This window comes from Diospyros lotus, chromosome 13 (genome assembly GCF_014633365.1).
Source record: "Diospyros lotus cultivar Yz01 chromosome 13, ASM1463336v1, whole genome shotgun sequence".
NCBI classification, from domain to species: Eukaryota; Viridiplantae; Streptophyta; class Magnoliopsida; order Ericales; family Ebenaceae; genus Diospyros; species Diospyros lotus.
The window spans coordinates 3982584-3998886 of record NC_068350.1 but is presented as its reverse complement, the minus strand read 5'-3'; the positions used below and the strand labels follow the sequence as shown (position 1 = coordinate 3998886).

The 16303-nt window shown below is 37.0% G+C and overlaps 2 protein-coding genes across 3 annotated transcripts; one reads left to right on the top strand and one right to left on the bottom strand.

Annotated features, from left to right (window-relative positions):
* The first annotated feature begins 1341 nt into the window (after window positions 1–1341).
* Window positions 1342–2095, top strand: LOC127788651 (protein BIC1-like). The gene has a single exon (XM_052317206.1). It carries the CDS (start codon window positions 1528–1530, stop codon window positions 1945–1947), a length of 420 nt encoding a protein of 139 aa, XP_052173166.1. The 5' UTR covers window positions 1342–1527; the 3' UTR covers window positions 1948–2095.
* Window positions 2096–2976: 881 nt separating this feature from the next.
* LOC127788650 (protein CIA1) lies at window positions 2977–16257 on the bottom strand. 2 transcript variants are annotated; one of them, XM_052317204.1, is made up of 10 exons: window positions 15884–16254; window positions 13749–13895; window positions 13233–13451; window positions 13054–13118; window positions 9867–9932; window positions 9664–9735; window positions 5512–5574; window positions 4549–4618; window positions 4103–4186; window positions 2977–3245 (listed from the first exon to the last, which is right to left on the bottom strand). In XM_052317204.1, exons 1-10 carry the CDS (start codon window positions 16082–16084, stop codon window positions 3096–3098), a joined length of 1137 nt encoding a protein of 378 aa, XP_052173164.1. In that variant the 5' UTR covers window positions 16085–16254; the 3' UTR covers window positions 2977–3095. The 2 variants fall into 2 exon arrangements, with proteins under 2 accessions (XP_052173164.1, XP_052173165.1); XM_052317205.1 differs by lacking the exon at window positions 2977–3245 and adding an exon at window positions 3456–3506 and having other exon boundaries at window positions 15884–16257.
* Between the last annotated feature and the right edge of the window lie 46 nt (window positions 16258–16303).

Sequence of the window (16303 nt, the reverse complement as noted above, 5' to 3'; positions counted from 1 at the left end):
CAATTATAAATTAGTTCTTTTGTGATAGAAGTTCACGTATTTGATAATCATGTTAGTAGCTCTCTTATATTAACTGTACTGGAAACTTTAAAAAAGAGAAAAACACTCCTCACACTCATCAATGATAAAATGAATGTCACTAGTACATTATTTGAGCAACATATTAATGTATTATGTAAAATTTTCTTAAAGGTACCATTTATTTTGTTAGGTATATTTCATACCACCTTTTACGAGGCAAAAATAATGGGACCATCAAATGTGGTAACTCTGTGGAAGTCACTTAAAATTTGAAGTTTGAATTGTCTTGTGCCCTTCAATTGTTTTAGTGACGTTTATAGTATTATTTACAAGTTTAAAAGGTAAAGGGATTAATAATATTATTAAAGATGGCTTGTAAGAGGAATTCTTTTTAGTCTTAAATTAGAATCACTAACATGTTAAAATTTATTGAATTAAAGGACATCATACTTTGTAAGTTCTCCTTTCAAGTAAGAATAAAAAAAAAAAAATCAAGCTGAATGAGAGGTTGAGATTTTTGAACAAGCTATGGTGAGAACCCCTAACTATAGCAACAATTTGGTTAGGAAAATTTAGCACGCATCCCAGAATATCTCCATGGTCCCCAGTATCCTCCATCACATAAATTAATTATCAATTAGCATTCATACTTAGATAGTGTTTATTAATTAAAATATAAATTTAAAAATATAAGATATAAAAATTATTCTAGATAAAAATATTTTTTATTATATTTATTAAATTTATATAATAATTTACTAAAAAAAATCACATAACTTCTTATTTGAGATTATTTAGATAAATTTATGTTTTCACTCATTCAAATAAATTTATTTGACTCTTTACAAATAAGAAAAAATGACATATATGTTCTGTAATATATTTTAAAAAAATTAACAAATAGTCTAATAGAAATTTTAAAATATTTTTCAGAATTATCTTTACCATTTCATATCCTAGTTTGAAAAGTATTTCAAAATTATCTTACTTATTTTAACAAACACAACTTTAATATATAATTTTATTCAACACCCAACTATATATATATATATATAGTTTCTCTTTTCCTCCTACCAAAATCTTGGCCCTGATTGGCCAGAAGCTAAAAGTCACACAAATACTTGCAAAAATCAACCTCTCACAGCCCTCCAAAAATCTTTCCAAGGAATCACTCACTTCCCCCTCCAACCTCTCTTTCTCCCGTCTCCTTTTCCAATATACATGTGTGTCTGTGCGCGCGCGAGGGCGCATTCATTTATCAAAACTTAACTGCACCACACAATACGGCAATCCAATCTCAAACCACACACGTTCACTTTTCACTAACCATACAGAAGATTTCAAAGGTTTGGAGATGACGTGTAGCCTAACCCCCCCACTCGTTTCCTTTGCCTCATTCCCCCACCCCACTCCCTCGATGCTTCAAAAGAGAGAAGCGTACAACTGAAAGCAAGAAGTGAACTAGAGAAGAGCTGTCTACGCAGGAACCCAAGAACCCAGTCCAAAATGACACTTCAGGGCTGTGTTGAGCCGAAGGGAATTCACCCAGAGAGCCTCTGTGATCAAACTGGGCCTCAAAGCCCATCTTCCGAACCTCACCGGCCGGGTACCGACCGAAAAGCTGCCTTGAAAAGGGCTCCGGCAGCTCAACCGGAGGCCGCTCCGAGCACCACCGGGGACGGTGGAGCAGTGGTGGAGGTGAATGGGAGGGAGAGGCTGAAGAGGCACCGGGTGGAGGTGGCCGGCCGGGTCTGGATTCCGGATATATGGGGCCAGGAAGAGCTGCTCAAGGACTGGATAGATTGCACCGTGTTTGATGCTTCATTAGTGAGCAGTAGCATATTGTCAGCTCGTTCTGCTTTGGTCCAAGAGAGAGGAATAAGAAGAGCCACTCCCAGTCGACTACGGATAGAGAACAGGTGTTAGAAATTTGATCCCAATGCTGTCTCCTCCTTCCACTCTTTTGAACAATTAATTACCTTTTTATTTAATTTTATCACGATTTTATAGAAATGTTGTAGCTTTTAGTTCTTTTCTTTATCAATGAAGACTCGCAATCACTATTTTTTAGCTACATATTAAGTAATTTTATTAGATATACATAATAATCTAAGAACCATATGAGTTGACATTAAAAAAGAAATTAAAATCTCATCTCCAAAGAAGTCATTACAATCTTTTATGGGGATGCGAGGCTAACTCTTTGAATACAATTTTCCAGTCTTCACAAACTGCACCTAAAGCTGTTTAAAAAACAGTATTTATCATGCTTTTGCTATTTAGCACATAGTGATTTAAAAGAGTAAGATGACATGAAACTCAAGAAAAAGATAATATAACATACCCTTGTACTATTTAGCACAAGAAAACCATTATTTCATATATTATTTTATGTATATATCAGAAGAAATGAAAGGGGGTACAAGAGTTAAAACCATAAAATTTGGGACAAGTAAACTAGCAAACCTAAAGTGTTTATGCTTCTCCATGTAAATCCATTGAATTTTGCAAGTCAGGCTTGAGAAAATGGAATTAGATCCAACCCATTGATATCCTTAGGCTGTGTTTGTAGAGATCTAGTAATGGAATTGAATGGAATGGATTATATAGGGAAAGAATGAAAATGAGAATGAAAAAAAATGAAATGAAATATTAGTTCAAGGAACCAATAAATAGCAATAAAATTGGATGAAAATAATTAACAGATGAATCTTTTCCCCTTCCATTATTAACTATTCTCCCAAACAAAGAAAATCTGTTTCCATTCAATTCCATTAATTTCCATCCTTCCAAACACCCCCCTAGTCCAGTAACTATACACTACAATCATTGTATCCACAACTTATGTCTGTATTTACTCATTTCTATTCAAACCAGGCCTAGGAAGCACGCACACACCACAGAAGTAGAATCCTTAACCAACTACAAAACAATGTGCTTTTGTTCTCCCGAGAATGCAATAACTTTATCCTTCTTTTATCTTTATTATTATTATTATTTCTCATACGATAAGTAAGAATTTGGTATGAACTACAACAGTTTGGAAACATGTCGTCCTTTCTCAAAGCTGCAAGTTACATTACATGGATAGGAGCCCCAGAATGTATTACACAATCATCTTCTGGATGTTCCATCTTGATTGATTTCAGGGTTTGGGGTTTGGTTGTCAACTCCCATATCTTTACTGTCCCATCATCACTTGCAGAAGCAAGTAGCCTATTGTCCTGTTAAGTTTCAGCAGAAGCAGATACAAGGATATTTTTGTTACTAGTATGAAATCGATTAATGTGGAAACTTATAGAGTAAATCAGCACATCTAAAAGAGAAAAATATCAATCTCACAAAATTTCTATATATATATATATATATATATATATAGAGAGAGAGAGAGAGAGAGAGGAGAGATCTACCAAATATGTGGCTGTGGCTCTGGCATTTTGGAAAATGAGTCAGCATTGAGGGTGCGTATGGTGCACAATGTGTGGCTACCAAGGAATTCCGTATAAAAAATTTATTTGAAAATAGCAATAACCGACCAGAAAATAGTGCTCATTAGTGCAAATTGAAGATTCAAGGATCTCTACCAAAAGAATGGTCCAGGTGCAACCGTATAAGAGGGCAACCACAAAGTGCGGGGACTTTCCCTGTAAAATGACGTCAGTTTGGCCACGCCAGTGGCTCCTACCATACAATGTCAAGCTCAGAAGAGTGAACTGGCTGTTTTCTCATCTACAGAAAGAATTTTGCCTAAGGAAACCTTGCCCTTCGCAGGGTTGCTCCAATCAAAGCTAAAAATATATCCGGATGACATTCTCAGCTTTAGATTTGGAGTAATCAATCAAAAATCTCAGTTTTAAGTCCCTAGGGTAATATTTTTCAAGGAAAAAGGGGTGCTTTTATTATCAGTTAAAAAAAAAAAAAAAGGATGCTTTCTTCATTCATGACTATGCATTGTGCAACTGAAAGATATGTCTAACACAGTGATACCTTAGATGAAGGTCCTAAAAAACACATCAACTAGATAACATCGTAAGATGAATCTTTGGAATAGTAAATGTAATTTCTTGACAAGAAACTATACCGAATAGCTCCATTGCACCGCATTGACATCCATGTCATGAGCTTTATCCTTCTTCATAAGCAATTTGTAGATAGGTCCATCAACCTGTAATAAGAATAAGAAATTATGTAGACAAACCAGACAGAATGCAAAGTGAATGGTTAAGCAAGAAAGGGGGCAAGAGAATGAAAAATTTTCATCACAATGGACGCACATGCACACAAGAGAACACATTTTGACAGCAAGAAGTGACAAGTAACTCTTTAAAACGCTTCAAGCAAAAAATAAAAAAACTAATTTAAACCACTACAGATCTACTTTCTCCACTGTCTCAATGATGAAAGAAGAAAGGTGGAAAATAAGGAAGGAAAGTTGGCCAATTCTGTCTCAAACAAGAAAAATAAGTTGACAAGTATTACATTGGTGATAAAAATTATAAACAAAATGAAGAGAAGGCTATTAAATACCAGGCCATCATCATTCTCAGCAAATAAACGTATGGCATCATCAGCTGCTCCAGTAGCAATTATTCCTTCCCTGCAACACTCGCACATCAAACAAGATAAAATCAAAAATGAGATAAAGAAAGAAATATCTAAATAAGAGCCATGGTCAAGAATCCTAGACCTCCAATTCATAACACCTATAAGTGTTGGACCATTAAGCAGAAAACTGAATAGGTTATGCCTATCTGGGTTTGGTTAAGGAAGATTAGAGTTATTCTTGTTCCTATTCCTATTTTTGTCAATTGTCAGTTTTTCATCAGTACTAGGAGTCTTTGTGTGGTAGAAGACTTTTTTAAAATTTGGTTGTTATTAGGTGCAGTGTCCTAGTAGGAGTCTTCTAGGGCTTTCTTATAAATAATCTCTTGTAAATACTGTAAGGGGATGAGAAAATAAACTTTTTTTTCCTGCATACTTCGTGTGCAAGAGATTGAAGAGTTCTCTCTAAATAGTCCTAGCATGAGCATAGGTCGGCAAGGACAGAAGTTATTGAGGGCATTAGCTGCAAATTTAGCTGATTGCCCATGGACTCGATCCGTTAACAGATATATCATCAAACAGTCACATGGAGATTCACAGGTATGAGAGTAGAGGCAAGTAGAAAGAAGTAAAACTAGTATACTTTTTGATATCCCCATCAAAATTACACATACAAACTACAGGTTTAAAAATAGGAAATGTGTGGTATAAATAACCCAAAGGAAGCTAGACAACCAATAAATTAAGGATCACTACGTTGTGGGCATGTGAATGTGTGTGTGCATGTGCAAGCCTGTGTGTGCCTCACACCTGTAGTCATGCTTGAGTTCTTGCATGAAAGAGAAGCTTGAAATTAGCAACCCCCCCTCCAAAAAATAAAAAATAAAAGATCTACAGGCATGTAGTTGGCATATGGTATAAATCAAATTTGCAACAACGTATTGCTACCTTGACCAATGCACTGAAAAGATTGTCCGGTCATGATAACCAGAAAGGGTGGCAAGATGTTTCCTGGAAAGACCCAAAATAACCACTCAATCAGCAACGTAAGAGTGAATAATAAAGCAAGTATAACATTTTTCCAATTCTTCTAGCAAAACAAGAACAAAAATAATTTTCCAATTCGTTAGAAGTAATTCTTATAAGACAAGCAACTTTTGTATTTTTTTGTCTTATTTCAATAATTGCAAGAAAATATCAATTTTGAATCTGGCTTATCAAATATATTAGGCAATTTGAAGATGGATTATAAAAATGGAATAGTATTCATTGTACAGGGAAGGATATATTTTCAAACAAGAACTAACCTTTTTCTGTACCAGAAATGTGAAGTAGGATAGTCTATAAGTACCAAATAATTCCAGCAAATTTAAAAATTTGTGGCCCATTAAATTATCAATGCATTTGTAACTATGTTACCTAGAACGTGGATCATTCTGTTACGTGGTACACTAATGTGCGTCACCATATGCTCTGGATTGTGGTATGATCAGGGTAAATAGTATCGTAATGTTCTAGAATGTGGTGTGTTAGGGGTAGACTTGCATACATTACTATTATAATTTAATATGTTTTATCAGCTATATTTCTAGCAAAAAAAAAATCCACTGAATACAACCTAATCTGTTGATTCCTAAAAAATTACTACAGTACATATTTTCAAAGAATAATGGTATATTTTCGTTTTTCATTTTTTTTAAATGAAACCCCTCCTAGGCTTTTGTTCATTGTATGCATTTATTACCCTACTAAGAAACCATTTAAGAGAGTAAAAAAGGTAAACTCAGTGTGATACCTTGAAAAGTGGGTACCAAGCCCACATTGAAAAATTATACAGTTTTTTTTTTTTCCTTCGAAGTACTATATTTAAGTCCCACATTGGAAGGAGATGACACAATAGTCCGCGCGGAGTGCTATATAAACCCCTTGAGGTTAGTTGTAACACACTTTTGAGAATACTTTTGAGTATTACAAATACAAGGTTTTTTCCTTGTTCTCTCTTACCTAGTTCAAGATTCCAAGAGGACAAGGGTTCCTTATCATTGAGGTGACCTCTCAAATTTATGATTTGGCTAGCAGTAGTCCAAGTGGGTTACTAACCTCACCAGGATCAACAATTTTTAAGACATCCCAGGGTCAGTTGATATCAGAGCTTTTTGTAGAAACTATTTTTAAATTTTGCAATTGGTCTGGCTCAGCCGACTATTTTAATTCTTTTAATTGGTCAGGCTCAGCCAACTATCTTTAATATAAGCAATTGGCCCGGCCAGCCAACTATATCTTAATCTGTAATTTGTCTGGCTATGCCACCTAGATTTTAATATGCAAGCCCACAATGGATTGCATGCCCACATTAGTAGATGTTTTATTCAGCAGGTTTGCTTTCACCTTGCTAGGAAATTCATATTATGTTAGTTCTTATACTTATGCAGCTGCTAGTGTAATACCTGGTTATTTACCTCCTAGTTGCTTCAACAGGAAAGGCACATGTTGAGAGAATTGTTAGAGCCTGTGAAAGGAACTTGGAAGTGCAGGGTGTTAGTATTGTGAGTGATGGGCAGAGTGACTTACACAGGAGGAGGTTGATTGATTTCATGGCAATTGCAGATGGTCAATCTATGCTTCTAAAAGATGTTGATTGTTCTAGGGAAGTTAAAGATAAGAAGTTTACTGCCAATCTGATGCAATTTGTGATTAATGAGATTGGGGTTGATAATGTGATTCAAATAATTACTGTTAATGCTAGAAATTATGATGTGTTGGACAAATCACAATGAACCACACATGGAGTAAAAAAAATATATATATATATATTTGGAAACAGTCCTTCAATGATTTGCCCAACACCTTTACAATTTCTAGCATTATCAGTAATTACTTGAACTATGTTTTCAGCCCCAATCTCATCATTGCCTTTAGCATCAGATCAGCAATTAACTTCTTATCTTTAACTTCCCTGAACAATCCACATCTTTTAAAAACATGGGTTGACCATATAAAATTGCCATAAAATTAATCAACAGCCTCCTTTGTGAGTCACTCCACCCATCACTCACAATACTAACACCCTTCACCTTCCAAGTTCCTTTGATAGGCTCCAACAATCCCTCAACATGTCCCTTTTCCTGTTGGAGCAAACTAGTTCTCAACAGATTATATCCAAGAGGCAAATAACCAGGTATTACATTAGTAGTCACATACATATAAGAACTCACACAAAACGAATTCCTAGCAAGATGAAAAGGCAAACCTTCTAAATAAAACATCCTGTGAATGTGAGCATATAATTCATTGTGAGCTTGCATATTAAAAGATCAGGAAAGAGAGTAACTGTTCCTACCACCACCTTCATTCACAAGTGTTGTTCTCCTTTTTGAACACTTTCTTGGATATAACCCCCCAACAGTCCTATTCCTATAGTCTTTGATGAACTGCTCTGAGGAGGTAATCGAACTTTTTTCTGCTCATTCTTCTTTGCTAACTTTTTAGCTTCATTTTTGTAACTTTTGTAGCTCAATAAAATCACTTCCTAGGATTTTATTGCAAGGTCCAACACCTTCTCCTGATACTTTTAGCAAGTAAGCTCTAACCCCTGTGTATGAGCTTGACTTTTTTCATTGCAAAAGCTGCATGGCCATTGAAAATTTCCCACCCTTTTGACTAGAATTAGTTTTCGTGACACATCTTCACAAAAGCTTCTCCAAACTTTCCTCAGAGCCACCCCTTAGCATTCATCGCTCCAGTCCAGTCATCCTTGTCACTAGTCACTCATGGTCAGTCATCATCGTCCGTCACAATCCAGTCAATGTTCAAAGATAGAGGATACAAGCATGAAGAGTGTGAAAATTGAAGAGTTGTGTAATCAAAATGTGGCAAAACTGAAGAGTCATGCAATTGCCCAGTCAGAAAACTGAAGGGTCATGAAAAAAGGGCAAGTTGCAAGGAAAAACTTTGTTTTTATTTTAGACTGAACTTTTAATTCTTTCTATACTAGTATCCAATTTTAATTTTGTTTCAGTTTTGGACCATCATTAATATTCAATTAATAAAAACCACTAAATGTTGACATGGCCTACTAAGGTGGCTGCCACGTCAGCTTATATTTATAAAAATATATGTTTATGTAAACTATATAAATATAAAAACCATGGCTGGCAAATACCCGTTATCAAAGGGGGTTTCTGACCACCCCATCAGCACCTAAGGCTGTTTAGACAACCCCCGATGAGGGTGGCAATATGAGAGAGAGAGAGAGAGAGATGGTGGAGGCATGGCTGAACCCATATCATGATGGATTCATCGCACAATGAAGATGACAAGATAATAATGAAATGAATCTGGGTTCATAGCAATGTAGGCAAACCCAGATAGGGGTTTCTGAACCCTCCTAGCACCAGCTGACCATGGTAGTTGGCTGCCACCAATTATATTTATATATTTTTTAAAATTTATAATTATTTTTGTTATCTTTATTTAGTTTACATAAAGATAGTTTTTTGTAAATATAATCTGATGTGGCAAAGACTGTTGAGGTGGCAGCCAGGCCCACATCAGCATTAAACGGTCTTTACAAACAAAGGATTAATGCCAGTTCAAAATTGAAACAAAATTAGATTTAGATACTACTATTGGAAAAATTGAAAGTTTGGTTCAAAATAATTGAAATAAAGGTAAAGTTTTTTTTTTTTGTTGCAATTTGCCCCCACCAAATCCCTTATGTTTTATATCTTCAAAGTGTATGCAGAGCGGACACACATGTCCCCTCCTGCCTCCTTTAAAAAATTTAGAAAGTGTTGGACACACCACGTGGGCGTGTCTAACACACTGACGACACTGGCATGGCAGAAGCCAAGGTGTGTTCACGCTTCATATAGAGTTATTCATGGATTTACCTTAACCCTTCCATGGTTCACTGCATTGTTGTTAATAGCATTCTAATCAACTAATGACAGTCTACATGCAAATGAGTGTTTCTTGTCTAGTTCTCCAAACTCTGAAAACATCTTTGCGTACTTTAAAAGAAAACAAAAAATTGTTTCCTAAATAAAATCTCACTTTCCAAACTGAAAATTCAAACATGTAAGAAAGAATGCTACTCACCAAGTTGCATTGCCATCCCCAGATTGCATTCTTACGATATCAGTGCCCCATATCTTTACAGTTAGATCATCACTACAAAATCAGCCCAATATTACTGCAGCAATTATTTTCAACACAATTTATATGCAGTTTACATACATGTATCTTTATCAATACCATTTCCATAATGCTGCAACAAATAGGCATGAAAAGAACCATCATACCTACAAGTGACCATCTTGTCTCCACTAGCATTGAAGGATAGGGCCCAGACTGTAGATGAGTGTCCACTAAAGAGATAACCAGTCATGAACGTATAAGTCTCCATACTTAATTCATAAGTTTACACGAAAACACTATGTTTATATAAGATTTTCATGTTGCAATTATATCTTCTTTTACTCCAGCCAAAAAAAATCATTTATTATTTTGAAGAAATCCAATGGTGTACAAAGAACGAAATGAGCATATCCAAACAAAAATGACTCAAACAACAAAAGCAAATTCACTGAAACTCAAACATCTTAAAGTCACTGCACCACATATCAGACAAGAATATATGGGATGACAAGAAGTCAAAAGATCAACATGACAATGGCAAACAGATACATCAACAATGATAATCACAAATATTTTTTGTTCAAATATATCTTTCTGACAAAGGAAACAAAATAGTAAGACCATTTGCACAGGAAGAGCATAATTTTAAACTCTTTTAACTGTGAGAAGGGCAATGCACTTAGTTCGATTCATCTGATAAAATTGCATCCAGGATTCCAGATAGGGTATAGTTGTTCAGAAGTAGTGCTCCATTAATTACGTACTGATTAACACTCAATAGATTGTCAGAAAATAGCTAGGAAGTACAACAAATTTCAGGCCTCTAACCATATTGGCCATCATGCAATCGTCAATTACCAAGGACAAGCACTGGAGAATTGCATTTTTCTTACATCATTTCTACTGTGCAAAAGAAAAACTGATCAAATACCATTGCTAACAGACTAACAGTTACAATATAATGAAGAAATATCCTTCAAGTTTCCACTTTCCACAACAAGTATATATTTCAGAATGCTTAGTAATATCCTTCGAATTGCATTTTTCTTCTTTCCGGAATTCAATTCAAATTCCTACAATTGACCAGCCCACAATCTGAGGCCTTGACAAGTGGTATCAGAGCCGAACTAACCGACTGTGGGGTGATTGGTGGGTAGCATCACGGTAAGGGAAGGCAATCGGAACTAGCAATAGCAATTCCGACACAATCACGGTAGTATAAACAATTCCAGCAATTCGGTAATTCAACAAAGTAGATCGAATTCTTGAAAGATTGTAACAAAGCCGATGACTCTCTACGGAATTGATCCGAGGTTGAGTTTGAAGTCGAAGCATGAAGTTGCGACCAGAGAGTCGAGTCTCAAACAAGCTCAACAGAACCAATCAAGTCACGAAAATTAAGGATATAGAGGCGGGCGTAGAGCCAATCAAGTCACGAAAATTAAGGATACAGAGGCGAGCGCGGATTCAAGATTTTGTCAACTTCAGGTGGGTCACGACTTGGGTAGGCGAGCAGGAAGGCGCGATGTGGGCAAAGCTTCAAGAAGAAATCCTGATTGAAGATTTAGAGCCGATCAATCCTCGGCTATTGTTTGATTTGGATCAGGATTGGAAAGCGTGAAGTGGTGAATTGAGGTCTAGGCAGATGGTGAAAGGTACCAGATTGAAACAATTGGAGATTAGGATGGAAGCTTTGGAGCATGGGTTGTCACAAACCCAGGAGGCGATGGTCCAAAGTAGGGAGGACATGGCGGAATTAAGGGAAGTCATGCAAAGGGAGTCGGAGAAACACCAAGAAGCGTTGGAGCAAAGCCAAGAAACGATGGATCAGTACAAGCAAAGGCTCAACAACGTGCTTAGCATGCTATCTTCCCTGCCCCAATTCCAATTGCCGCCGAAATTTCCACCAAGGCAAACCTCTGATCCAATCCTGCCACACCAGGGCAATTGTCCAAGAATGCAGGGGGTTCTTGAAGTAGAGGACCAGCCTACGAATCAAGAGACACGGGTGAGGAATATACAACCTTTGACTCAATACTCATCCTCCGATGCCAAGATTGGAGATCACAATGTTCCAGGGGATGAAACCAAGGTGGTGGATACGGAGACGTGAAAGATTTTTCCAGATCTATAGGATCCCAGAAGAGCAGAAGATCAATTTGGCTGCAACTTACTTGAACGATGCAGCCGATTCTTGGTATCAAGGCTGGATCCAAGATGAAGGAAATCAAGGAAGTTGGGCAGAATTCACGGAAGGGTTGTGTAGACGGTTTGATGAAAGAAGCATGGCCGATGTGATCGAGGAATTTAGTAAATTGAAGCAAGACAAATCGATGGTGGAGTATCAAGCAAAGTTTGAAGAATTGAGATCTATTGTGTGTATTGTGCAACCAGGATTGACAGAACAATATTTGGTGTCTAGTTTCATTAGTAGGCTGGGCAGGAACTAAGATTAATGGTGAAGATGATGATGCCAACATCCATGAGGCAGGCGGCTGAGAAGGCAAGGCTGCAGGAGCTCACGTTGGAAGCAATCTATAATAAATACACAATGGCAACAGAAATTCAGCCTTCATTCTATCAACCAGTGGAAGGGGATCAAGTGAACATGCATTCTAAGGGTTTTCCTAACCCTATTGCAACTAAATCAAGTACTATGGAGCAGCGATGGAAGTTAGGATTATGTTATAAGTGTGGAGACAAATTCAGCCCCGGCCACCGATGTCAAAAACAGTTACTCAACATGGAAGGAACAGAGGAAGAAAATGAAGAAGAAGAACCGGCAGGAATTAGGTGATGAAGAAAGGCATAGTTGTCCTAAATTCTTGGGGACAAGAATTGTTTGAAAGGGAGGGGATTGTCATGACCCTAAGGGTAAATCCGTAAAGAGCCGATAGTAGACGTTAGTTGTTAACTAGCAAGGGGGTTAAGAAGTTAGGGAGTTAGTTAAATAGGTAACAGCTTATTGTTTTGTTGTTATGATTAGTTAGCTGTACTGTTACATTGTTATACTCGTTGTTAGGGTTGCTAGAAGATCTATAAGAATCCTATGGCAGTAAGAGGAAAGGATCATCGAGAATAATGACAAGTCTTCTCTTAAAATACTCTCTCTTGACTTTCTTTCATTTCTCTCTCGTTCTCTATTTCTCCCTTCTTCTCATTCTATCTGTTTCTTCCTAAATTATATCTTCTTTCCAGAATTCAATTCGAATTCCTACAACTGACCAGCCCACAATCTGAGGCCCTGACAGATAGGAGGAACATCTGTCAAATGACAGACCAACCAAACGGCATCAACACTATAAACATTTACTTTTAAAAAAAAGACAGCAGTGAGGATTCAGGTAGTACCCATTAGAATCACTTAGTGTTTGAACACAATGCCAATCATCACTGTCACCGTCCTCTGCCCAAACCTGCAATCAATTGATGCATTCTTATTCAACCATGCTGTCTAGTTTCCTTTGCTTAGGCTGAGAGCTGTAGAAACTAATACTGAAAATACCAGAAGATAGTGGAAATTATTGTACCTTGACAGTGTTATCGTAACTACACGAAAACAGAACATCCATTGAGGGATGCCACTGGACCATTTTAACATCTTGTGTATGCCCTTGCAACACTGAAACACACTCAAACTCATTCCCAGCAAGTACTTCCCAAATCCAAACAGATTTATCTCGGCCACAGGTTGCAAGCAGTGAACCAGATGCATTCCAGGACACACTTTTGACCTCATTTTCATGACCCTGTGTACAATATTATCCCAAGATTGATTAAAAGACCATGCCAACATACTGTAAAAACCAACGCAGATTAAAAGATCATAAAGGAAAAAGCACTAAACCAAAAGATTTTCAAATTTGATAAGACAAGAGCACTTCAAGTGCATTTTCTAGTAAATATCATTTAAGAGACATTGTTTAGGATGACTAGCTTTATGTAATTTGAAATGTCAAGTCACAGCCACTGCATAAAACTCAAATGAAGAGAAAAATAACTGGCAATATAGATTTACAGAAACGGCGCAGAAGATCATATATTACCTCCAGGGTAGATACACATTCAAAATCATCCCCAATATATTCCCATATAGCTGTGGTGGCATCAAAACTTGCAGTTGCCAATAATTTACCTGATGGGGACCAAGCACAAGATCTAACAGTTCTAGAATGAATGTCTTCCAAAACAGCCTGATTGCAACCCAATCATTCCAAAATAAAAAATAATTAGCTTCAATAGTTGGAATAAATTACTTTCTAAAAAGATAAGAGAAGAAAATGAATAATGAAAGTATGCAGAAGTGACACCAAACAGATACTCACATTACCATCTTGTACTTGTTTGTTCCTACCTACAAGGGTCTTCTAATGGGGAAGTATGAAAAACAAAAACAAGCACGAGGTTGAGACAGAAATCGAAGGAAATGGAGGCCAAATTGTATGAGGAGCATTCTCCCTTCCTCCCTCCCAGCAAAAATTAAATGATGCTTTAGTTTTCTTCCAAATCCATACATCTGATAGGTTAGACCCAATAAAACAGGAAACTGCACCCTCAACCCAACTCAAGTAAGCGTACTTTGGGTCAGCTACATGGTCTGCACCATCAAGGGCCATATTTTGGGATAAACCAGAACATCTCATGTTTTATTTATTTTCTCAACTCATGTATAAATTTGACTGTGCTTGTGACCCTAAGATTAATCACAATATGGAAAAATGGCATTTTTCTTAACCCAAGTACTTAATGATTTTACCTATATGTCCAAGAAACCTGAACTGATTTTCTATAACTTTGTCCTTAATAGGTGATTCCTCTATCATCTTAGGAATTCATTAATTTTTAACACAGTCTCTCCTAGTTTACAACAGATTGACCTTAACATCCTCAGTCATCTCAACTTAATAGGAAACTACATCCTGCTGGATTGAAAGGTCAGTCATATTACCTTTTATCAAGACCTGCCATTATTATGATATTCCATATTCTAATCTGCTTCAATGATAGAAAAGGAAATAGATTCAGTTTGATCTTTTCACAGGAACAAGATAGGAACAATAACATCTATTAATTCATCAGAGAATATATTCAAAAGAAAGACGAAAACAAAGTGATAAAGATTTTGAGAAAGTTTCTAATATGTTAATGGGTAAAAGGATTGGAGTTGGTTGAATATATTTCAAAAATAAGACAATCATTTTTTGCCAAAGCAACAGTAGGATTTATATCATTCATGTGACACAAAAATGAAACTTTAGAAAAACTTTTGTTGCCTTGTAGCTCTCTTAGCAACAAAATGGTATCTCAAACAATCTTAAATCAGTCTGGCATTAGAAGGGAACTACGGGACTACCTTGCACTGTTCTTTACTCTTTTCACAACTACTGTAACATGAAAAAAAAAGGACTCTGAGAAATAACTGGGAATCTTTTTGTATAAGCCTACAAGTATTTTTCCAGGTTAATAAGGTTTCTGGTTTTTTGTTCAAACTTTCTCCTTTTGCTTGTTGAGAAATAAAACAGAACAAGAGATGGTAAGGCCGTTTCTTTGGTGCTTTTGCCTTCTCTCCAAATCCAGCAGCATCCAAGAAAACTAATCAAGAGAAATATGAAACACTCATGCTAAATTACCAGAATCCGGCTAAACTCAAGAAACCAGAGTAATAAATATTCTTCTGTTACTCAGATTTTCTCAGGAATAAGACAGTCAGTGACTAAGAGGGAAGAGCCACCTTGCCCCAAAGAATTCAAATTCTAAAAGAACAAATAAAAAAGAGAATTCTCTATTTGGGAAACACAAACCTACAACATAAAATTCTTTTTTTTTCTTCCCAGTAAACTTGTGAACAGGTCAATTGAGCAAAATTGGTGAAATACGATCGGACAAACTTATTGCTAGAAGCCCTAGTTTAAGTTAACTTTAGCTTAATTTCGTGCCCAGCAACAAAAAACGATAGGCAAATAGAAAACGCACACACTCTTCGTTTTTCCTTTCAAATTTTCCTTGTACGGGACTATAATTCTCTGCATTCAGTACAGATAACCAGGCTAATAATGGGATCCACTGTCAATCCCTTGACTTTCCTGTCTCGAACTTCTACTCTTCTTTCCTTTTTCACTCCAACAATCCACTTCCAGAACAGATACCAGCAAGCAAGCAAGATTAAGAGACACGATCAGACCTTGCATTGGAAGGAACCAGAGGGGGAGCCCTGCTGCCAGATACGGACGGTCTTATCGCCGCTGCAAGAGGCCACCACCGCCGGTTTTCCAGCGCCTCCAGTGGCCGGGTTCCAGGCGAGGCCCCAGACGCGATCAGTGTGGCCTTCGAGCCTCTGAATCTCCTTCAGCTGAAGGCCTTCTTCGTGGTCGAGGATACTCATCGTACGAATTGCAGAGCGAGTTCAGCGTATCGATTGATTTGGTATTATAGTGACTGCTAAGTTCTAAGCTTTAGGGTTTTGGGGAAGAACAGAGAGAGCACAGAAGACGGGAAGACTGGGGATTCGAGGGAGAGTGGGTTGGCTGGCCGATGCGCTGACGTGTGTGGGAACCACTGGGCCACTGCCGTGTGCTAAACACGTGCCAACACTCCGCCACCG